The sequence below is a fragment of the Drosophila subpulchrella genome, chromosome 2L, assembly GCF_014743375.2.
Source record: "Drosophila subpulchrella strain 33 F10 #4 breed RU33 chromosome 2L, RU_Dsub_v1.1 Primary Assembly, whole genome shotgun sequence".
NCBI lineage: Eukaryota > Metazoa > Arthropoda > Insecta > Diptera > Drosophilidae > Drosophila > Drosophila subpulchrella.
This window is the reverse complement of record NC_050610.1, coordinates 18,908,896-18,934,539: the sequence shown is the minus strand read 5'-3', so window position 1 is coordinate 18,934,539 and position 25,644 is coordinate 18,908,896. Positions and strand designations below refer to the sequence as shown.

At 36.4% G+C, this 25,644-nt stretch overlaps 1 protein-coding gene across 2 annotated transcripts in view; it reads left to right on the top strand.

Moving 5' to 3' along the window:
* The window catches only part of LOC119546231, a 131,013-nt gene extending 108,753 nt beyond the window's left edge, over positions 1 to 22,260 (top strand). The window contains exons 13-16 of one of the 2 annotated variants that reach the window (XM_037852375.1): positions 16,077 to 16,147; positions 16,744 to 16,934; positions 18,101 to 18,176; positions 20,419 to 22,260. In XM_037852375.1, the coding sequence (XP_037708303.1) occupies positions 16,077 to 16,147; positions 16,744 to 16,934; positions 18,101 to 18,176; positions 20,419 to 20,647 (567 nt within the window). In that variant the 3' untranslated portion in view covers positions 20,648 to 22,260. The remainder of the gene's footprint in view (positions 1 to 16,076; positions 16,148 to 16,743; positions 16,935 to 18,100; positions 18,177 to 20,418) is intronic. The other variant, XM_037852376.1, reaches the window with a different exon arrangement.
* Positions 22,261 to 25,644: the final 3,384 nt, after the last annotated feature.

Below are 25,644 nucleotides of genomic sequence, written 5' to 3'. Positions count from 1 at the left end.
GGCAGAAAGTTTTCCATTTTATTTATACGATTGTTCTTTATTCTCAATGGATTTTTGGCATTGTTTTCAGCGATTAAATAGCGGCACTCATGCAGCGCGGAAATTTCTGCCATGGCTGGGGCCAAATTTTATGCCAGACAAATAAACCAATTAGGTTTTTGGAAATTTATCTTTACGAGCTATTAATACAAAGACCAGCGCGTGGCCAAATAAATTGCAGGCGCGGTGAGAGGGGAGGGAATTTAGTTTTAGTTAATTAAAAAGTCAGTGGCAATTAATTTAGGGGCTCTGCCCGAAAATTTATGGCGCGCACATAAAGTTATGAAAGTGAATCAAAATGGATTGGCAAAATTGGAATTTTTATAGAGGGAAGTTGGTGAAAACTTTATGGGGATAACTGACCTCTACAGGGGAAAATAGGTTGGATATTATTAAAAAAAAGTGTGTTTTTGACAAATAAATTAAATGGGAAATTCTATTATTTCATAATAAAAAAAAGGATTATTATATCACAGTCAGATTTTTTTAAAATCAGAATTACTGGTAATTTTTCCCTGATTTTGCTGTAAAATTTGTTGTCGAGTGTGCAAGAGCTAACAGTTTTCCAAGTTGATTGATTAGTTTTTGAGTTGGAGAAATGTTAACAGCTAACTGGGTGCGCATAGATACATTGATGAGGTTTTCTGGTTGGTCACTCTTTAACTTGGCCACAGTAAATCACAGTTTTAATGGATGCCAGCGGGTGTGCGAGTGTGTGTTATTGTCCTAAACATCCTGAGTTGTTAGCACACATGTTTACAATAAACCCGGCCAGTCAACTTGAGTGCCAACAAACCAAATGGCAGCTGCAAAGTCCAGACATGACAAGCTCCTGTTCCTTTGTGTGTGTGCGTGTGTGTGTGAGGGTGAGTCTGTGTGTGTGCAGGACAATAGACATTAAGCAAATGCAACACATACACACTTGCTGGCTATAGGCATGCATATAGCTTTATATTCCGAGTCAAAGTCAGTCACTTAGGCGGCCAGGAGCGACCATTTCAATTTGTCAGTCATCAGCAGGACCATGGTGCACTGTGGTTGTGTATCCGTGTGAGTATCTGTGTGCGGCCCCAACTATTTGAATTGTGCGCCTGTCAAAGTCGTCGTGTTAACATTAATTAAATCTATAGCCTGACATGCACAATACTGCACTTCCCATTGGCCATTGTCTTGTGGTCTACGCATTGAATTATTGGTTTTGATTCGACATTTTTCATTAACAAGGGAATTCCTGGGCTATTTAAATATTGAACAGCGAACAGCGCATTAAGCAAACACGCATTTGTGTGCTTTTGTTTTAACTACAAATTGTCACGCTGAAAAGTATGCTACGCCCCAAAGGGCAAAACAATCGCACACAAGTGTTTTATTATTCGCATAATTGTTTTCAGTTTTCACCCACAAGTGTTGGATTATTTGTTACATTTAAATGAAGTGCGCCGATTTGGCTCGAGGGCTGTGCATTTATAATTTGGTTTTTAATACCTAAGAAATTGAACTGTGAAACAGATTTTATAAGTAATCGTGTCAAATTTATTTATTAATCTTCATTTAAATAAATATTTTTAATTATATTTATCTTTATCCATCATAAATACAAATCAATATATATTATTGCATTACCTCTTGTAACCTCACTTAAAAATGATCAATTGTTTGGAAATAACTAACCTACTTGCTTAATTAAAATTTAGTGGTGAAATAGATACATAACACACTGAATTCTTGCATTATAAGCCTTTCTTAAATTTATTTTAAAGCTTGAAAATGTAACATTTACTAGGCAATTTTAAATTCTCTGTATTTAAAAGGATTCGTCGCATATACAATACATTCATTTTTCCCCAGGCCATTTTATGACTTTTTCCGATAAAAAACTGCCTGGAGCTGGGCTCCTATTTGAAATTAATTGAAAACGGGTCGGAGCAATGAAGAAGGAAGCCCCGGGCCATAAGTAGAAGCACAAAAGGCATTTGTTTAATTATTTAAATTTAATTTCATGTCGCTTCAAATTAGTGCCACTCATTTTCACTCCGAGCACGTGGAACGTGTGTAAAGGCCCACTCCTTTTATACCACATTCCCTGTATGCATATGGAAAAGGGCAAGGGCCAACACTTTTTCACTCATTTCCATTACGTGCCCGACCCGTGGGCCGGCTTTTCTCTGGCTTCTACTCCCTTTTTTCCTGGCATAAATAAATGGCAAAATGTTTTTGCATTATGCTGCCAACATATTATTATTATTATTCTTATTATAAACTCGTTTCGTTGGCATGGCGGTCGCATGCGTGACTGAGTGCCGTGAAGTGTGTGCATACAGGTGTGTAATGGGCATCACTGCAATTGCACTCCAGATGGGGGAAGCAAAGCAAACACACGTAGACGTAATTGAATTAGCCGAACAACGAGCCCCGAGATCCGGGTAGAAACGCCTCAAACAATGGCCAATAATGCAATCTGCAATTGCCGAGTGAGGGGTGAACTCAAAGTGGCTCCTGCGGAAATTGCCAGCAACTTTGGGGAATAGACGGCGGAGCAAATAGAATGAATTTTTCCCAACATTATACCAAGCGTTTAACGAGGAATGGCGCTCTAGTGGGGATCAGAAAACAAATATTTTTTTTTTAAAGATCCACGAGAATTAAACACGTAAAGCAAAAAAGGGAAATAAAAGCTAAGTGCAGAAATATATAGCCAATTTTAAGCCACTTTTTCCTTAACATAAAATGCAAGGATAATAGTTATTGTGCCAATTAACTATATTCTGAAATCACAATATTTAAATTAACAAGAATTTTTCTTTAACAGCTAGAAGCCACAGAAAATTTTGTCCATTAGTCAATCTGGGCTAAAGGTTTTTTCAACTAGGCAACACAATTACGTCAAACATAAAGTAAAAATCATTTTAAACTCGTTGTACCTTAAATTTCACCTTTTGAAAACCGAGTCTCGCAATTCTTTTCATTTTATATTTGTTTCACGTTTTTGGTTGAACGAATTTGTAATTTATTCATTACATTCAACCAAATAATTGCAAATCAACAAATATAATCAAATATTTATTGATTTGCCTAATGGCACATGCCATATCCACCATCAATAATAACAATTCTACCAGCATAGTGACTAATTATGTAAGCCGCATAAAATATTTCAAATGATAGGAAGGGGTGGATAACAATCCGAATTGATGTTTTGGCATCAAATGCAAACTTTAATTACAAACTTATTGTTTTATTTTTTCAGGCGCGCAGAGTGTGGAGAAAACTAATTTTTTTTAAATTTAAAAACTCATTGAACTAGTAATGCAGTTTATAGGATATAATTACTAATTCATTGATTTGTAACCCTATTAACATATTTGTGATAGGTACTTGACATAAATTAATAATAAAAAAAAACATATTTAAATATTAACTAACTATTTTATTAGCTTAAAAATACTTTAAACATATTTAAACCTTTTTATTTGTTGCATTTCATATAGATGGTTGTCGCTCTGCTTACCACCTACACACTAAGCTAGAAAATAATTTAATTAAATATAAAACTATAATTTGATTATTTTACACGGAAAGTTCTTAAGTCGTTGGGGCGTTGCAAAAATTGTTAATGACATTTAAGTAGACAAAGAGTTCGGGTCGGAGGGCGGTCCATTTTAGTATAACTTTTTCATGCTCTGGCCAAACTTTTTTGCGGCTTAGTGTTTGCATGTGCGTTGTAGAATGCACAAAAGCGTAATTAAATACATAATGAACAAGGGCATAACAAAATATAAACAGCGGGCTGAGTTTTGAGTCGGGCTGAGTTCGTTGCATATCAAATGTGTCTCATATGGGTGGGTTATGCAACCAACTCACAAAAAGGCTCTACGAAATTTGTTCAACAACCCGGTAGCGGAAGCTCATTATGAGTGGAACAACAAAAGCAGTGGCTGTTCATTTTTGCTCATGCTCTTGTGGAAATGCATCCGAAATTTGTACTTTGCTGCTCGAAATTAACTGCGAAACAAAAGATCCTTTGTTTGGTGTCAGAAGAAGTGTTGGCTGCTGTTTGGCTCGCAGGCGTTTAATTAAATGCAACTTTAGTAAACAGTAAGCGTATGAATTACATGATTGGATGGAAAAATACCTGTAGCAATTTCGAGCTTTAGTAATCCATTGCCTGAGCATCAACTGGGAATTATTTTTGAGCTGTGACTCGGCTGAGCAATCTCCACTTATCACATAGCCCACAAATTCTGGCCTCTGTGTCAGTTTCGGCTATCCATCATCATCATCCGGCTGGCCAGCTGGATGAATATTTAAGCCAGGATCCCAAGGAGCTGGGATATTCGGCTGGCCCTCTTAATTAAAATTACAAAGCCCCGGCCACAAGGCAGCTGCTGTCAGAAGGCAAGTTGTGTTCTAAATTGCCAACATGCCAGGACCACATCTTGTTATTGCTGCTTGTTAGTTACGGATATGGGAAAACACTTTTCGAATTAAATTGAAAATTATTGCATTTGTACTCGGGCCAAAATACACTGGTCCACCATCGATTACTAAACAGATGGTCCAGCAATTGGTCCCCAGACAATCGTTGCTCCATGTTAATCAAATCAAAGGTCTCGAGCCTGGGCTTCAAGTAATAAGCTGAAATTGTATTAAATTATGTTTACCCATTGGCATTGAAAATGCATCATTGTTTCCCCATTATTGTTTGTTGTTATTCAATGGGGGGAGTTATCAGGATATGGAAATATATGTATTTCTTAGCCACTTGAAAACTTATCAGACCAAATTAATAGGAGGTAATGAAAGCAATAAAGGTAGATTTTGGGTAACCAAATGCGAAAGGAGAAGCCTATGAAAATAGACGTCAATACATGAAAATATTGGAATGATTTAAGATGTACCACATGAAAGTGCAAAGCTAGTTACCCGTTGGATGGAAAACACAAATGCATCATGAATTACCACATCAAAAGCTTAAATACATTTCAAAAATAGCCAAGAGACTAGTTCCTTTCGCAGACCACCGCCACAATCTGCTCTCTTATAACCCCGAAATGGGGGTTACTACCTGATTTTACTAATGGGAATTACGAACCGCGACTAAAAACGTCAAAGGTAAAGCAGCAGAGAGTTTGCGGAAAAAATGTAAATGAGACACATCGTGGATCAAAAGCCAACTGTGAAAAACCAGATGGAATAGCTCCGCACACGCACACCATGGTACACGAAAACCCACACATATATATATGCACGCAGACACACGTATGCATAAATTTCACGCACAACTGAATTACGATGCGAATGATGACGAGGCTGCCTTGTATGTAATGTAATATGTTCCGCGATGGATGCGGAAATCTGCACAAAGGAGCGTTCAAAAACAACAGAGGATTTGCTAGAGGGAGAATCGAAGGAAAAGCGATGGCTACACAGACAAACAGGTCCTGGAAAAAATGTTAACTTAAAGCTAAACACAATGAATATTATTATAATAATTCTGGTTTATAATATTATATTATAATATACTATGAGGCTACATATATTTAAAGTTCTTAAAAAATTATTTATTTATATCTTCATCACCTCTCTAAAGAAGAAATACATTAAACCATTCGTTTTGTAAAATTTACTTATCATGTCCTAAATAAAGAATGTTTCTGAAACTCTTAAAAAATATAAGTCTGATGACCGGTGGCGGATCCAAAATTTTGGTTGTGGGCGATACAAAAAAATTGTTGAGTAGAAATTATAAAATTTGGAATAAAATACAGTGGGGGGATATATCCCCTATATCCTCCCCGTGGATCCGCGCTTGTAACTATGATTCAGTTTGGACTACAAATATTTATTCATGATAAAGCATTAAATGTTTTAATTAATTAATTGGTTTTCATAGATTTTTGTCGGTGTATTTAGAGATTCGGTTGGGTTAGACAGTTAAATAGACACGGCTGACAGGTTGGTTGGGGCGTGCAAAAATTCAGCTACGCCATCATTAATCTTTATTTGCGCCCCCAACTCAGTTTCACCATCGAAAACCGGGCGCGTGAATAATTTAGCTACCTAATAATAAATCATTGCAGCCTGTGCATTAGTTGACTGTCTCTCAGCTCTATCTGTCTCCCTCTATGGCACCCACACACTGACTCATACACACACACTCATACAGAACCGGAAGTGCAGAGTTACATGCTTAAATGCTTATCAAATTTTATGCGTGGTCCCTTTGTGTGTGTGTGTATGTGTGACTCTCGTCCTGTCAGGGACTCTGCTCCACCACTAATGAGCATTAATTAATTGCCGAGTTGGCAAGGGGGCGGCCAGGATGTGCCACGCCTACCTTAAAGGCTGGCTAACCGGAAAACATTTTTGTGGACTTTGGGGCGCTTTTATTTTTGGTGAAAGGTTAAATATAACTTTTATGTAATTTCATCTCTTGATTTATTTTTTGTACGGAGATAATGGAGTCTGCTGCAAAGTCAGGAAAAGCATTTATTTGTGTAATATCATATTGCCTTGAGGGCGAAAATAATTGTAATTCGTTTTCCCTTACGTTCATTGACTTTATTAATAACTGACTTTCCTGGAAACATTAGCTCAAGCTTTAAGCTCACATTTTACAAACTTTTTTATACACATTTAAAGTATTTAATAACTTTGCTGTTTTTGCTCTGGCCAAATAACGTATACGATATGTGAGCCGGACTTTGTGCCACAATTTACTAAACTTTCAACAATATTGAAATTGTTCATTGAAAGATTTCAGTGTTTGTTTTATTAATTCTTTTATTTTTGACACCGACACATTCTATCTTTTTAAAAGGAATTTGAGACAATAAAAACAATTTGCAGAATTTCGTATGCAGCATAATTTGATTACTTTGGCAAATAAAGCACGATGAAGCAGCTGACAAAAATGTTTGGCAAAGTATGGGGCTAGGTGAATAGGAATTTTAATTAAACCGGGCACACACATCTGCACAGATAGAAGGCAACAAATTATTGCCTCAAAATTCTGGCACTGTCCATTGTATAACTGCAAGACAAAATGGATGGGTGTGAATGCTATAAATATGGTAAAATATTTGGGCATCTATTTGCAACTTAGTTTGCGGTTTTGCGTAGAATGCAATAAAATATTTAAATGCACAATCAATAAACTGTGTGTCCGCTCCCCAAAGAAATTCGGCTTTGCATTTATTTTGTCGGAATGCCATTTCTTTTTCCTTATTTTTTGGTGTTGCTTAAATTGATATTTCGAGCCCGGGCCCTGCGGTTGATGGCAGTGTCAAATGGACAAATATTTTCAATTAAAAATGTTTCTCGCATTCAGCCAACGATGTGATATCCCCTGTGTCGTTTTAATTGTTCTCCAGACCAGGTAGGCTTGAACTTTCCTGACCGATGCAAATTGTTGCATAATCGAGAGCATTTCCAAATTGGAATTTCCTACAGCATACCTGCACGAAATGTGAAAAATATTCTTGGGGAAAATTCGCTGGTATTGCCATTTTTGGCCTTTTGGCATTTCATTGTAGTTCATCAAAGTGCATGCTTTGGGTAAGACCATTTGTAATTTATTGTCGTCAATAGACTTCAATTTTGGTTTGCTGCCCCCGCCCATTTTATTCGTACTTATACCACAAACACTTTTTGTGACCTGGCTTGAAAGTTCTCAACAAGCCAAAGGCGCCGGAATACTCGAATACCAGAAAAGGAGTGGAGTGTACCTGGGATTTAAATGCTATTTACACAGCTTTCATCTGGCCAATAACATGCGCTCAAATCAGAGTCGAAGCAAAAGGTTCGGGGTGTTGGGAATAGGAAACCCCACCGGAGAAACGGAGTCCCGAAATAGTGTTGACCCTTTTGCCATTGTCTGGGCACGTATGAAAGGGCTAAAAATGTGACACTCCGGGAATGCGAATGGGGGGGCGGGCTGCAGCCCGGGCTTAGATGTCTCCCAGTAGTTCGCCAATTCACAACAGCCAGCCCAACATACCCATTTCAGCCCACTCCCAGCCCAATCCGGCAATTCCAAAGCTGGCCGAGATTCAACTGGAAATTGTGCGCACCTGTCAGCAGACCAAACTGGCAATAGCACAGTTGGGAGTGAAAAAATAGGACTTTCTTAACCAGGTTTTGGTGTCATCTTAATATTAATTGGAAATTTATAAATTAAATACCCTTGGTAACTTTAATAAGTTAATGAAACATTTTTAATTTATGCTTCGTAATTCTATATTTATTTATTGACAATAACACTGTCAAAAATTAAACCACAGAAAAGTCTAATAAATAATATTTGTAAGCGAAGAAAAAGAACAACAATGTTTAAAGACTGTAAAGCACAATATTAAAATATTTTTGTTTTAAATAAAATAGGAAAACAACGATAAAATTGGAATTTGATTGTTGCTAAACTGGTTATAATATGTACATAAAACAACTGGGATGTAAAACTGGACTATATGGAATTTGCAAACTGATTGTCAACGCAGTCTCAATAGCTGATTTAAAATTCGAATTATTTATTATAAGCAGGTCACAAAAACTAATTAAAAAACTATAATTATAATACTATATTTCCTAATAATTATATATATTAATTTTATTTATGTATTACTTAATTGTAATTGGATAAAAACAATAATGAGAGTAATATCATTTTAAATAATAATATATTTTTATTAGTATTGTTTTTCCATTAGTATTGCTACAAATAGGTATACTAAAATTATGTATAAAGCACGTTAAAGTCAAATCTCTGAGATCGAGTTAATATATGGTTTCAGGATATACCTCTGGTATTTCAACCTCGTCTGTAGATGGGCTCTGGGAATAGTCGGGCGGACTGAGGGGCATATCTTCCACATGCCCCTCGACAATTCCCGGCTGAGGCTCAGGCAACGTTATTACCTTGACACATGTGTAACGGCTTTGTCTTTTTTTCGTTCTTCTACCATCCTTCCGCACATATTTTTTTCTCGTGCCGAATTCAACTGTAACAACAACTGCAAAAGCGGCTTTTGTTTGGCCCGTCGACGGGCTGAGCAACCTTTAACCCCTCACCTGCGACCCCTTACCCTTTGAACCCCTCGTTGTTAACACTGCGATGGGCCTGCCGTGTTGCTAATGCATGTTGAGTCGAGCTTAAGACACAATTTCAGTCTGCTGGAAAAGATTTGGGCGCCCCCTTTGATGTGAGCCCAAAAAAAGCGGCCTAGAGCAGCCGAAATCCATTTAGCAATTTCCTCATTTTCAATCAGCTGGGCGGTGAATCCCCGGTTGGGGCGAGGGCAATCTCTTTCGGTTCGGAATGATTAAGTATGCTGCGTGGTATACCCTAGAGATGATGTCAAAAGTGTGACAATTTCGTTGGGGAAAATATTTGAACAAATTCGGTGCTCCCAAAGGAACATATATTTTCCCAAAACAAGTTTGAACTGGTAAAAAGAAATTTTTTTTTTCTTAAACTTGTACCAGACCCTTCTTTTTGTCTTGACTTAACGAAAATTATTTAAATAGAACATAATAATCATCATGAAAGCTATGTAATTCTTTATAAAATAAGTATCTTTTGAATAACTTTTACAACAAAATTTGAAACACAAATCTAACGAAACCAAATCGCTTTGTAATGATTTCGTTACTTCTACATCGCTTAATATTCATTTGGGACTCGTTTCAAAATACTTTTGTCACTTTTCCAGTTCGATAATCGCTCACATAAATCGCATTTGGCTGTCATTAAAGTTCCAGTTACCTTATCCATACAAACTGCAGAGTTCAAGGGATTTGATGGGTTTTTTACAAAAAAAATTACGAACCAACTTTAGAGTCGCCCCGACTTGGAGGGGATGGCAACGGAAAATTGATGAAATTGATTTCCACATTGGCAATTTTCTAAGCGGACTCACGTTTGCACCTGACAACTGCAACCGGCTGACCTCTCAACTCCCGACCCCCGACACACCCAAGTAAATGCTTTGCCCAAACATTTTGTCATCCATCTTGGGCCAAGATCCCAAACAACCACGTCGCTGTCTATTAGTTGCCTTTGCCCCCGGTCCCCCAACTGCTACCCGTTTTCCCTGCGGGTCCAGACGTCGCCATCAACAGGAGCATTCATTTCCCAGTCTCAATCTTGGCCAACTGCACAAGCTGCCGGATTTTTCTTTTTCGCTGCAGCACGTTTAGCCAGTTGTTTTTTTGCTCGATTTTTTGCCACTCGCCTGCAACAAATTGTGTGCCCTGCTTTGGGAAAAAAGAGTGGAGAAAGGTGGGTATTCACTAACGACACTCTATAAAATATTCAACTTGCCTGCCAGCGAGTCGGCTGCTAGTTGAATGTGTTGCTGCTGTCTTGGCAGCTAAAAGTTTTTAATGAATTTTTTAGCAAGCTAATCGAAGTCAATGTTAGTTGAAAAATGCATTAAATAACGTGGCACGTGTGTTCAACGCGTCGTATGCGCAATGTCGCCAGCGAAATGTTGACATATCTGTAATGGAATAAAGACAGTGTTTCTGGTTGCCCCCTCCTCTTTATTTTTTTCATTGCGTTAAAAGTCTGAACTGCCACTTTTGACTTTTTAATGTCAGCTGGAGCAGAAGGTCAGACAGTCGGAAAAGTGGGAGGTGGAAAAGCTAACCAGCCGCATCAAGAGTTTTCATGTTTTTTTGCCCGCGCAGAAGGGAGGATATAACGTGCTTATCAAATTTGCATTGCAAATTTGGAATTTTCTGCTTGCTGGGTATGTGGAAAAAGGGCTGAAATAAAGGACTCGGTTAAAGGGCAGAGTTGGCCGAATAATAAGATAAATATTTTATTGTAAGTGCAACTCACCTGCAGAGGGATACTATAATAAAGGGCTTTTTACTCCCTGAACCAAATTGATTTTTGACAGAAACATCAAAGCCAGGCGAATCTGCTCTCGTATCCATGTCGGCTACTCACACTTTTTTTTAATTCGATCGAATAAAATTTTTTATAGGTAATTCAACTTTAAAATAATTCACAATATACATTTGCATAGGGATTTTTTCAAACGTTTTATTAAGCATTTAAGATTGGCTTGGAGGTAAAAACGTGATTTTAAACTGCAACTGAAAGGGAAAACTCATTTAAAACCTCTGCCAAACTTGTAATTAGCTCTCTCTTGCCAAAATATTTATACAATTAATTTCTACCATGGTTGCCAAGCAATTTATTGCAACATTTTCATTACGCTCTTCGCATATTTTCACTGCCATGGTGTTTGCTTTGGCTCATCGCATCTTCTATATCTCATTTTCCCTGCTTATTTTAGCCGACTTCTTGGTCTTTCCCTCTCGAGCATCTGCTGTGTGCACCTTTGTGCCCCCGGGCTGTTTTTCCAGTTGCAGTTTTCCCCATCACTTGCCACGCTCTTTGATTGCTCGCTACCATTTTCCCCGCTCCTTGCCGCCAAAGTAAGCGCCTCAATTATAGACTCAGACAGAAAGATAGACAGCCAGACGGGGGGAAATGCGAACAAAACGCATCTGACGAAAGAGGCGAGCATTTTTCCACTATTTCAGGCTGGGTGAAATACGTGAAAAGTGAGGGGCAATGTGGGGTAGGGATTTATCCAGAGGAGCTCATAAGTAGGGATCTAAGTAACCCGAAGCGAGCTTGGCTGTATGACCTGCAATTGAGCTTTGGATAAACAGTGTGCTTCGCTGCAGCTTGGCATTTGATTGTTAATCATGGCCAATATTCCTTCGGGCAGCAAGGATTGAGGGATAAGGAGTTGGCAGATAAGATTTAACACTCGATTTTAGGCAAGGGTTTCAACGTCTTACGATTTCAGCACCAGGTTTACAATAAGCTTAACATTTCCTTAGTTTTATTTAACTTTTAATAACTACCTAAGCTAAACCAAGTAACTGCTGATATAAAATCATATACTTAAAAAATAACAAAAACTCCATTCCTGATTGAACACATTTCCTTTCAATATATTTATTTAAAAATGCTTTTAATAAATGTATATCTATCAGAGCTCATTTCCACATATCAGTATCAACTTTTAATGGTTATGGTGTTTTCTTTTTCATTTTGCAAATAACAAGTTCAGTGTCAGCACAAAGTTGTTTGGCATTTTGTAAAAATTATTATCCAAAATAATGAGAATCCACGCCCCAAAAACGGCGGCAAGTCCACACTTCATTTCCGAGGGTTTGGCTTTCCCATCCCTTCCGTTTTCCGTTTTCCAGCCCTTCTCCGGTTGCCCCTCGAATTTTCCGACCCCTGACAACCACAGCCAGCAATGACCTAATAAATCCGTTTTATGTCTTGGGCCTGGCGCCGCCTTCATTCGACGACTCCAATCGCTTGGACGGAAATGCCAGCGGCGTCTGTTTGTGGTAAGCCCCTCAGACAGGGCCTCCATTTCCCCACCCTCATTTGCCTACACTCAGCCGAGACACTGTGAAAAATATCCCTATAAAGTGAATTTATGGGAGGAAAATTTAAATAAAATTTATTTAAAAAGCTACGACAGTTATTAAATTCATAAGGCCACATTCACCCCTAAGATTAATGTATAAGAGAAAGGAATTTTAAGATAATTATATTATCAGAATGTATCGTACGTATTAGACATACAATATCTTATAAAAATATTCATGTATATATATATATTATTTCAAATTCGATCTATCATATATAACTCTATATTCCTCCATGTACTCCCTGACATTTCAATTCATATTCAAATTCAAATTGTAGGCGTGGCCGCGCCATTTATTGTCTGCGCCATTAGCTGCACTAATGATCCATTCATCGGGAGCCAAATCAGACTGGGGGGAGGGGGTTGGGGAAAAGAAAAATCCGAAAGGAAAAAGGGAAAAGGAAAACCCTAAGGCGGGCATATTTAAATAAGAGCCGGGATGCAGACTCCCACACACAAATAAACCCATGCCCAAGTAAATGCCAACACAGACAGACACATCGGCATTGTCAATATGCTTAATGGATTTTCAAATATTTAAACAACCCGGAGAACCCAAGACGATGGCGGCTTTTCCAATACCCAACCCATTTTCCCGGCTCCCCGTTGGTCCCGAATGCATTTGCACACATTTACGCATTCAAACATATAAATCAAATGTTATGGGTGCCGGGCTAATGGAATTACAAATTGGTATTTTCTTCTATTTGCCATGAATAAGCGATAATTGATAATTGATAACTGGGTCAGGAAAATCCGCATAATGCCGTTGAAAGGGAAAACACATAAAAGTGCATTTTCCCTAGGCAAACATACAAAAAAAACATTTTTTAGCTGATCAAAACTTTCTTCATTTAAATTAGAGCTTTGAAAAATGTTCTAAAAATACGAGAATTATAACTACAAGATTCTTAAGTTCTTCTTTTGCAATTTCCCCCTTTCAATGCAGAAAAACAAATGCAAACACATGCATATCTCAGTTTATTCATATAAGTTTTGCGGATATGCATTTATTTTATTTCAATTTAAAGTTTTAATGAGTTTTCTGAATTGTGCCCTAATGCCCCTGTGAAAAGGGCCAACAACTTGCTGGGATTTATTCCGTGTCGAGTTTATTTATTTACTCTTCACAGCGATTATTTCAAGCCGAGTTTTTCTGCAGCTTTCACGCTGTTGTTGCCCAGATTTGAGCAAAAATTTTAAATTAATTTGAAAATAAATTCAATTTAAACGCGGCTTGCTCAAACTAATTGCCCCTGCAGTTGGTAAATCTCTGTGCAACGCGGAATGCAATTTTTATATTTGGCCTTGGTAACCAAAATTCATAAATTGCATGTTAAATATTTTCGGAGAACAAATTCCAGATCGATGCGAACAATTTCCATTTAATTGATGGCGGGTCAAAAAATAGGAATTCCACAAAAGCTCGGGGGCTAATCTATACAAAATCATTTAAACCATAAAAGCAATTGATGCAAAATTAATAACAATGGAAGCGATTTTTCTGTTTGTGTCAAACCGTCAGAAACACGGCATTGTTGTGAAAACATGTCCAAAATATAACAAATAAAATAGCCACGGCTGAAGTCCCGCTGACATTAATGAGTAAATGTGAAAAATATCCATAGAAATTGACTTACAAAAAGTGGCCTCATTTTCATTGTTGAATACTGTCCGACAGGCATTTTCCGGGTGTCCTTTTCCAGGACAATCGGCCCCAGGCAAGAAACCGTCAAAGTGAAAGCACAAGACGTGAAATTTCACATAATTATTTGCAAATGAAAACATTAAAATGTCTGTTTGCCATGGGAGAATTGTAATGTTGGAAGCAAATCTTTGGGTATTGCATTCATTCTATTTGCCCACAAACAAACCGAAAACCTCCAATTAAAAATGCAATTAAATGCGACTGGCCGGCATCAAATGGAGATTCGGCCACAAAACCGGAGAGAAAAAGCATATTTCAATTGAATTGATTATAATTATGTATATTTTATAACTGGCAAATGATTGCTGGTGTTGGGTTTCAGGCAAATAAGCGGCATAAATATCAATAAATATGTACTTATATACATCAGTAAATATTGCCTGACAAATTATTTGTTTCCGGTTGCCTGGCTAAGTAATTAATCACCAAATAATTTGGTAATTTTAATATATACTAACCTCTCCCTTTGGCCGCACACAGACAAGTCCATAATACCAATTTGTGCCCATGCACCGTTAATTAAGATTTAATGCCCTACTAGCACTCAAAATCGAATCCAGCCACGCCCCCTTATCCCTTTTCTATTTGCCATTTTGTGGACGTAATTAAGCGACAATAAGCATTTAATACACATTTTCTCCTACGCACACACTTGCAATTAGTTTCGACGCGTGTGTGTGTGTTTGGGTTCGCCCTTAATGCCACGCCCATTAAGTACACACTCCGCCCAATTGCACACACATACACTCGCCAAACAGCAACAAATTGCTGGCTAATTTGAAAGGCACCGAAATGCCGCCGCCTCCAATTGACATCGCTATACGGTTGTTATATAAATATATGCCTAAATGGGGGGGGGGGGATTTATATATATGCTTATCAGCATGCTGATATGTTGTGTATATATGCCTGCAATTAAAAATTATCGGCGGGGCGGCATCGGACATAAAATACACTGCAAATTGGCAGGGAAATTGAGTATAAAAAGGGCAGGGATTTTTAAGGATATGTTTATTTTGTGAAATAGAAATTAAGTCTTAAATTAAAATATTTAACAAAAAGGTATCTAAATAGTTTGCTACCTGTTTTATTATAATGAAATTTATTATTTCACATTTATAAAATTGTTCAGTTATTAAAACCTCTATTTTTTGGAGCAATAACATCCTATAAATTAACTAAAACTATTAAAATAACTATTTAAAATGACCAGTTTGGTTATTTTTACAACTGTAACAACTGAATACAGTACATAGTTTCAGTCTTACAAATAAATCTGCTATTCTACTCCAAGTTAAGGAGAAAGCAAAAGCTTCCATTTGGGTTAATTCTTCCTCCATTGAAATGTTTAATCAGAGTTCCCTAATTTAACGGCTAGCAGTGTAATAAATTTTGCCCACATAATTTGTGCGTTTCCTTGGGGCAAGTGGTGCATGGGCGGGGGCAACTTGCATCAGATTAGTAATTATGTAGGGCCCACAAACACACACGACCACGAATTCAGCCAATGAATCCCCATAAATCCGCGCATAAATACAAATTACACTGGCAGCCAGCAATATCAATTTACTTGGGCGGCAGCGGGTTAAGGGTCAAGTGGCAGCCAGAGGTTAAATAAAAGCCCATGCATAATGAAATTCGTTTTGAGATGTCCTTTGCCTTGGCGGTCATTACTTATGTTTTATGACATGCGGCTTAGGTTTTTATGCCCTCGGCATTTCCTCGCTCTTGAGGGAAATCCCATATAAGTATATTAAAATAGAGGGAGACAGAGGCAGCCTCTTAGCACTAATCACTGATTATTAAACTAGTGCTTCACCTTTGATTAATCCACTTACCATTATTTCTAAACGTTTCAGACAATCATCCGCGAAATGAATCGACTGGGGATGATGGTCGACCTGTCGCACGTCTCCAAGGGAACGATGAGGTAAAAATTAACCAACTAACCCTAACTTAGTCGTAACTAAGTTCATTATCTTTCTCTTACTAAGTCCAACTAACCCCAACTTAACCAAAACTTAATCGCACTAATACCTCTACTCTTCCCCAAATAACCCCGTCTTATCCCAAACTAATTCCCACCGTTTCCTCTCACTATGCCTTACTAACCCCACCTTAACCGGAACTAAAAATCTCCTTTTCCACGTCCTAACCATAACTAACCCAAACTTAACCATAACTAAATCACACTAATCCCTCCACTCTACCCCAACTAGCCCCACCTTAACTAAACTATTCCCACCTTTTCCTCTCACAGAACCTAACTAACCCCATTTTAACCGAAACTTAACCCCTCCTTAACCAAATCTAAATTCCATCTTCCTTCTTCTTAGCCCCATCGTAAACCAAACTTGGTCCTACCTTTTTATCACAGCTATCCTATCTTAACTCCAATTTAACCACCACAACTTGACCCCCGTAACCTGAATTGTTTTCAACCTTTACACAATCTTAATCATAACTTAACCTCCATTTCAATCACAACATTTACTCTACGATAACTTGAATTTCCTTGAATTTCAGGGACGCCCTGGAGGTGAGCGAGGCACCTGTGATATTCTCACACTCCTCGGCCTACGAGCTCTGCAACACGAGCCGGAACGTCCAGGACGACATCCTGCAGGCGCTGGCCAAGAACGGCGGCCTTGTCATGGTCAACTTCTACTCGAAGTTCCTCTCCTGCAGCGACAACTCCACCGTGCACGATGCAGTCGGTAGGTAACCCCTTTTCATCATACTTTTTTTAATTTGTTGATTGCTTTCAATCTATGAAAAAAAATTCTTAAGTTTCCAAACACGATCTATATTTTATGACAGTTTTGGTAGATAAAAACCTGGCTGTCATTTTTTTTATTCCTTGTTCAATGCCCTCGAGGGAACTTTGCCCCATCCGAAATCAATCAAAACCAGTGACTCGGTCGCGGTTTCTCTTTGTTGTGTGGGATCCTGATTGTCAGGCTATTGTTTCAGTTAGTTCATTATTGCCTCCTCTCGCCCTTTTCACTCCCTTTATCCTGTTTTTGGCACTGCCTATCTGCCACCCCTCTCTGTTCTGATTTTTGTGGCATTGCTTTTGACGTGCCATCAAAATGGCTCTCGTAATCACTTCCTGGATTCGTTGTCATTCTTTGGGCCACCTCAGATGTCTCCCTGGTTTTTTTTTTAGGTATACAGAGGGAAAAATTATTAAATTATTAAAAAAGGAATGGCCTTACACTTTCTTATAAGTTAATATTTATTTTATTATGTAATATTCATATTTTTAGTAGATCAGTTTTAGTATAATTCATTTTTATAAAACTAATTAAAAGAAATGGTTCCAAATTCAAAAACCAAGTGTTTGATTATGTTTAACTTATTAAACTTTATTATAACTTTATCAAAAATCTAATATTTATTTTAACATTTTATATTCATATTTTTAGTAGATCAGTACTATTATAATTTATTTTTATAAAACTAATTAAAAGAAATGGTTCCAAACTCTAAAAAAGCAAGTGTTATGATTATGTTTAACTTATTAAACTTAATTATAACTTATTTAAAAATCAATATTTATTTTATATTCTATATTCATATTTTTATGAAATGAATGACTCTTAAATTTAGACTAAATCAAGATATAATATAGTCAAGTGAATATAGTTTTTCCAAGTGCTTGTCCTGTAATAAACCCACTTAAGGAGTAGACACTTCACTTTCTTTTCATGCCTTTGTCTTTGCGGCTGCCTTGGACACATTTCAAATTCGCGAAAATTTTAATAACGCTGACTTATGACGGCGAACACAACAACAATGGCCCCTAATGAACTTGACAACGAATGGCAACCCTGCCACCGGATATCCTTCCGCTGACCACTCGCACACTCTCAACACACAGCGCATATTAATCACATTAAGCGAGTCGCCGGCATCGATCACGTTGGACTGGGCGCCGGCTACGACGGCATTAATTAGTAAGTAAAAGTCATTTATTTCACTTAAATTCACATTTCTCCTCTCGCTCACCGTAGTCGATATGCACGATGTCCTCCAGGTGGTTTTCAGTCCCCCACCTTCTTTTTTTAAGTTATTAATTGATTATATTTAAGACCGAGGACTTAACATTGGCATATTGCCAGCGGTGCGATGGATGTGGATAGACCGTTATTATTTTACCGCTCATTACAGGCATATATTCCCGGTTTTTATTTTTTCCGGGGGTTTTCCGCGAACAACTTGTGCAATCTGTTTACGAGATTTTTAAGATAATTTAATGAGCTCTCGTGGGGCAAACGGCTGTTGAGCGATAAAAGATTATCAGGGGGATTAAAATGGTTGAAAGTTATGGTAGTCGTAAAAGGATTGAACTGGTGAAATACTCTTCGTTGGAAAAAAACACCTGGAAAACTAAGAAAAAAATCCAACCACTTTTTTAAGTTCTCAAAAATGGTCAATATGGTAATTATCCCGAAAACATTTAAAGCCTGTGCCCATTAGCAGGACCAAAATGTTCATTACCTCAATGAGTGTGTCCTTTTCACTGCACTCTCGTCATCAGCGTCATTCGTCTTCATTATCATTGTAATTATTCCCGTGATGCTGGGCAGAATGCATTTGCATAGATTTCCATTTCATTGCATCGTCGACACAATGCGAAAACAAACGAAATGTTGAAGCTGAAATTTTGATAAAACTACCTGTACACCCCTCCCCCCTCCCCACTCACCAATTTCTATGTCCCTCGACTGTTTTTGAATTAAATATTTTGAGTACATGGCCAAAAATGAGCATATGAGCTGGATTCCCATCCAAAAATAACAACAAGGACAACAACAAAAAATGTCCATGTAAATCAATTTCCACCGAAATGAACTTCATTTTGTTTTGGCATTCGGGCAACGCGACCACAGAAATGTTTTCGAGGTGTTTGGGGCCAATAAAAACAAAAAATAACTGAAATTGGTTTGTATGAATATTTATGGGGCAATTGCCGGGGACCAAAATACGAAACAAACACGAGCATGACACAATAAATAATCTAAAATTCTATGAAATTACTAGATGTCAAATGGTCTCGTTTTCGGTTCGTGACTAACCACATGGTGGATGTACCTAATAAAACCGAATTCCACCCGAAAGGTTCGTTGATTTTTCACAGTGACACCTTTCCAGCCCTTTGGAATTTGTTTATTTAATTAGTCTCTCAGTACTTGGACTGATAAATTGGTTGAAATATTGGAAATTGAATTTAAATTTTTGGCCGTCAAAAACCACAAATGTGTGCCATTAATATGTCAGCACAAGCGTTGGCACTCGAAAGAAATGTTGCCCTCATTCAATTGGAGAAATTGAAAATGACTAAAGCTAATTCAAGAGAAAGGGACATAAATTGTTTAGATCGATGCAGTTGTTATGTCTCAGTTAGGAAAAGCTGGAAATGTTTTTTTGATGACTCAACAGGGTGTCAATAAAAGATTTAAAGTAAAAATATGATTATGTACAGATAGGATGTGATAAGAATATTATGCGTTCTTACTAAGACTGATTTTTTTAACTTCTTTGAAATTTTTAGACAAATTTCTGACCATTTTTTCTTTGCTAAACTATGCCTATTCTTTAATTATACGCTCGTTATCTTGAAAAATATTTCCTTGATATTTTTTAACATGTATAACAAACATATAAAATAATTATATTTTATAACTTTATTTATGAGCTACTCAATTATAACTAAGCCACATCACCCTATATAGTTTATCCTTACTCATACAGAGACCGGGACTTTTGCTGTTTGTGTCATTTAAAGCGTGTTTGGCCTAAACGCCTGCATATAAAACTAAATTATTATTTATTTGTACAAATGCCTGTTCATAAAATATGATTACCGAGCACTTGAGCGTTCGGCCAGCAAAATGTATATTTATTATTTATTTTCCTTTGTGTGCCATTCATTATTTATTTGTTTTTCTGTGTTGCTTGGCTCGATGCGACTTTATTACGCCCAGAATGTCCTGCACACGATTTGTTTTGCCTTTGGCTCTGCCTTTGGTTTGCTTATTCAATTTATTTCATATGTAGGTAGAGCAAAATTAAATTAAATTGTGCGTAGAGATTTTTCGAAATATGTGTTGTGAAGAGGGCAGAAAACATTATTCAAATAATTTATGACCTGAGAAAAAAAGCTAATATTTTTCGTTACCGAAATCTGATTTTTAGTACCCCCAAAGGACTGGAGGATGTATCTTCATATCCGACTCTATTTGCTGAACTTCTTGGAGGCGGTTGGACAATTGATGAACTGACGAAACTAGCTGGCGGAAATTTCCTGAGGGTTATGCAGCAGGTGGAAAAACTGAGGGATGACAAGAAGGCGGCGGGCGTTAAGCCCTTCGAGGACCATCCAAATTTCCGCACCGACGACCCCTACAATTGTACATCCAGCTAATTGAGCACTGGACCCAAGAACACTGAGGTTGTACCAGAGATGCCGGGGAAGTCCCCAAAGTCGTACGCAAAATCGATTGAACTCCTGCTTCATATGTATAGTGAATGAACTTATGTAGCAAATTTTATAAATATAAATTTGACTAAATTACAGCATAGATATGTACGATTTGAATAAGCTTTAAATATGTAACTTTAAGGTATATTGATATTTTAATGTCTGATTATTCGGCCTAAGAAATAATTTCCCCCTTTCCCCCCGGTAATCAAGTCGAATTACGTTTCATTTTGGTGACAATCTACAGACTGCCAAACAAGAATATACTTAACTATAAATTGCACAAGAAACCCACACCAATTTTCTGTAAAACTCGAATATTCTCTGTACCAAATCAATACAAACACCAGACTTTGTTAACTCATCTCCAACTGGACCAACAAACACTTAATTTCTCTTCCTGTGAATCTTTAATTATTCCATTAATTTACACGAAAACCACATATCAAGTATGTAATAAACTAAGATATTAAATTATATGGTAAACATTTAATTTTTTTTGCATTCAAATTCAATGCAAATACTTGTGAGTGGGAAAGCATACACTTAAAAAAATAATTAAGTAAAACATTTAAATAAATAAATATTAGGAGGAAAATTAAATTCTTTAGTTCCACCTAAGGGCGGGGAATAAATGAAATGTTTAGTTAATTTTTTAGCAGTTTGAGGGCGCAAAACTAAAAGAATGAATAGCGTAGTAAATACTAAATTAGGGAGTAAGCAAAGTGTGGGCGTGGCACTGCCTGCTACACAATAAATTGTACATAGAGTATGTATAGTATGTAAGTTATAACTGAACACATGAACAAATAGCTGTCATGATTTTTCCGAAATACATATTCCCCCTCTACACACCCAAATAGATCTCGTCGCTCTGTCAGTCAGTCTCTCTGTACCTTCTTAACGAAAAGAAAACCCAAGCAGAAAAATCTAGTAAAATGCATCTAGCCTAAGTAAACAAATTATACATACTAAACCAATTATTGCAAGCCGAAAACAAACAAAATAAAAATAATTGTACATTTTTCTAAACCGAAACCAAAACCGAAACCGAATAATAAATAATGAAACTCTCTACAAATATAAATATAAAAATCTATTGTTACGTTTTGTACGATTTTGTATGTGTATATAGCATTTTTACCTATGCTCTGATTTTTATGGTCATTATATAGTTTTCTAGCAAACAATTCAAGCGTATTACTGTACTGGGTCTGATGAGCAGAGTTGTTGGTAATCACTTAGTTATTAGTCGGGCCTGGAAGGTCGAAAATAAATATCTGTAAAGATTATACATATACGAATATGCCTAGACATAGAAATTAAACCGAACTAATATAGAAAGACATGAATATATACACAGAAACTCGATTCTCCAAATGTCTTTCAGTTTATTTGGTCTCTTCTTTAGTTGGCAATTAAACAGAAACAAACACACAATCTCCGACACGTATATGTAAAACCAAATTGTATTTAAAAACTTGAAAATGGTCAAATGTTTAGCGGATAAAGCTCAAAAGACAAACTGCAGTAAATAAAAAACAATTAAATAAAAACCAACGGCTTGTTTTACTGTGATTTCAGGAGATTGGGATATATTGGTCGGACATGTAATTGGGTTTTCAAGGGTTACCTTTCTTTGTAGAGCTTTTTTTAATTCTTCGTCATTTGTAATTTAGATCTTTACATTTAAGGATCCTAAGTCTTTTTACCCGTTGCTCGTAGAGTAAATGGATATACTAGATTCCTGGGAAAGTATGTAACAGGTAGAAGGCGACGTTACCGACCCCTCAATGTCTAAAGTTGTTCCTAATGAAATACTTTTGGTAATTTCTTTATACTTAAAAAAGAATTGCTAATGAAATCTGGTTTCATAATTTTTCAAAAAAAAGTAATGCTAAATAATAAAATACTTTTGAAAATGTAATACCAAAGAAAAATCAATTCATTACTTTGAAAAAAGTATTGCTAATGGAATATCATTGGAACTTAATTTATTTATTAAAGATGTTAGTAAAGCTTTCAAAGCTAGGACTAACATAGGGGGTTGTAGTGCTAGCTGCGGGGCCTTCGACTACGTATTTTTAGTAAGTGAACATAATTTAGCGATATTTTAAATTTTGGTTTTAGATTACTTTATATAAATTGGTTTTTTTAGGAAATTTTTAAAAGTTGTTATATTTTCTGCTTTGAGATTTTTAAAAAGTAGTTGCTTGTTCTGGGTTATTGCTGGGAATGAGTCTGGGATTTGTTCCATATTAACTGGAGTTGATTGGCAGAGAGGGCATTAAAATACTTTTCAAAAATATAATAATAGCATTTCATTACTTTTCAAAAAAAAAGATTCCAATGCAAAAACAATTCGTTACTTTTGAATTCAATGAAAAAAATGCATTACTTTTGGAAAAACTAATTCCAATTAAAAACTATTTTATTACAGTTGAAATATATATTACGCTCAACTAGAGATGGCCTAGAATTTGTCGATAGGTGTGTGTACAAGCTAAGCTGTTAAAGATCTCATTAACAAGTTGGGAGAGTGACACGGCTAAGTTAGCAAGGACACACCCATATGTGCGCCCACCTTTCGGTATTATATTGTATATATGAAATATATGATATATATAAATATATGCCAAACAAGAATATACTTAACGATAAATTGCACAAGAAACCCACAAAAATTTTCTGTAAAACTCGTTTATTCTCTGTACCGAATCAATACAAACACCTGACTTTGTTAACTCATCTCCAACTGGACCAACAAACACTTAATATCTCTTCCTGTTAATCTTTAATTATTCCATTAATTTACACGAAAACCACATATCAAGTATGTAATAAACTAAGATATCACTGTGGACGGCAGTACACGTAGTGGCGAAGCTCGCAAGAGAGCGTGCGAAGACAACTACTATATATAGCCGCAGAATTGAAAATCTGCCATTGTGGTCCGATCGTAACGAGTAATACACCAAAAACTAAGAAGATTGCATACCAAGACTTTTGAAATATAGATTTGTTTGGGAGAAAAAGCGGTAAAAGTGTAAAAGTAAAAATTTAGAAAATTGAAGCTGCTGGATACGGTGGGGATAAAAGCCCCCGTCAGCTTAGCTAGTTTTATTCTTACTAAGAATACGCGTCGAATGACACCTCATTTGTTGAGATCCGATGTCCCGTTCAAAAGTAATTCAAAAAACAAGATTTTCTTCTTCTTCCCAAAATGAAAATGTTTGTCCCTTTGTTTGTGGGTTTGTATGCAACCCATCTTAGTTTTAGGGTTTTGGAAACCCTATGAGTGTATAAAGTAGCTTGAAATAGAAAACGTTTGTTCTACGACTTTTGAAAAAACCCGCTAGTTTAGCGGAAAAAAAAAGCCAGATTTAAAATGCTTATAGTATCTAAACAACTAATGCTACAGAAACATGCTATATATCTCTAAAAAGATAATTTAATTTGCTAAATACTCTTCATATAGTAAAATTGTATGAATATAATAGGTTTAGAGTTATGACAAAAAGTTATTTTTTAAAACCACATTTTGACTATTTTCTCAAAATTGAGTCGAACGATTTCTTTTTAAATTTTAAATCATATAGCCCTTGAGATTCCTCAACTTTTGATATATAACTCTTTTTGCCCTAAAAATTATCGTTTGGAAGATATTAAGCGATAAAAAGTGCAACTCGTTTCAGCTCCGTATACGAAATTATTCATACTTATTGGAATAAACAAGAAAAAAACCAATTTGATGAAAAATATTATTATAAGATTTTTTCAATCGCAAAACCTGTTATGGTTTTAGGGTCCCTTACTTGCATGAAGCCAATCGAAATAGGAAACTTGATCTATTTGTTCTACCACTTTGGAAAAACCCGACAGATTTCTCTTGGAATCTGAAACTATACAGGCCTTGAGATTCCAAACTTGTGCTATTAAAATAGGTAATTGAAGCGATAAGACTTGTTATTAAAAAGTTTAATACTCATATTAGATGTTTCATTCTTATTAGAATGTGAATGTAAACAACCCATACCTTATTTGAATAATGTTAAGCCGAAGTGGAACGTGAAAGTTTATTAAAGTCTTTATACATTTTTTAGAATTATATATTTATTTACTTAAAACTAATGAAAGAAAAACTTTTCTACGCTACAGTGCCTAATTTAAGGTGGCGTTCAGCTAAGATTAGGGGTCGAATCTGTGTGTTTGGTTTTTCAATAGCCAAGTCATATGGGGACGACTCCTAGTCATGGTATTGGGGTCCTTAAACTCTTGTGCAAAAAAAAACTTCTGATATCAAACAAAAACACCTCTTAACGAGCCAAAAAGTAGTGGCGAACGCGCCTTTTACAAAAATTTCTGATATCAACAATTGTGACGAAAAATGATATTACATTCGATAAAATAAATAAACTATATTTAATTTATGTATTCGGCACGCTATAACAGAAAATTTACGTGTAGGTAAATAAATATTTACTGTTGCGGGCCGAAATCATAAATATGTAAAACCAAATTTTCAAGGGTTACCTTTCTACGTAGAGCTTTTTTTATTCTTCCTCATTTGTAATTTAGATACTTTACATTTAAGGATCCTAAGTCACTTTACCCATTGCTCGTAGAGTAAAGGATATACTAGATTCCTGGAAAAGTATGTAACAGGTAGAAGGCGACGCTACCGACCCAAAAACTGTGGCGCCCACATTTTTACAGGTTACAGCTTAAAGTAAATTTTATTTTTTCCTCTTGTCAATGCCTATCGACACGCCGAAAACTTTTAAAGTCGGACCATTAGTTAATAATTAATGATTTTACGCCAGCAAGAAAAAACATCGTCAATGACCAGAGTTGTTTCTAATGAATTACTTCTGTAATGAATTGGTAATTTCATTATAATTAAAAAAAAGTAATGCTAATGAAATCTGGTTTCATTATTT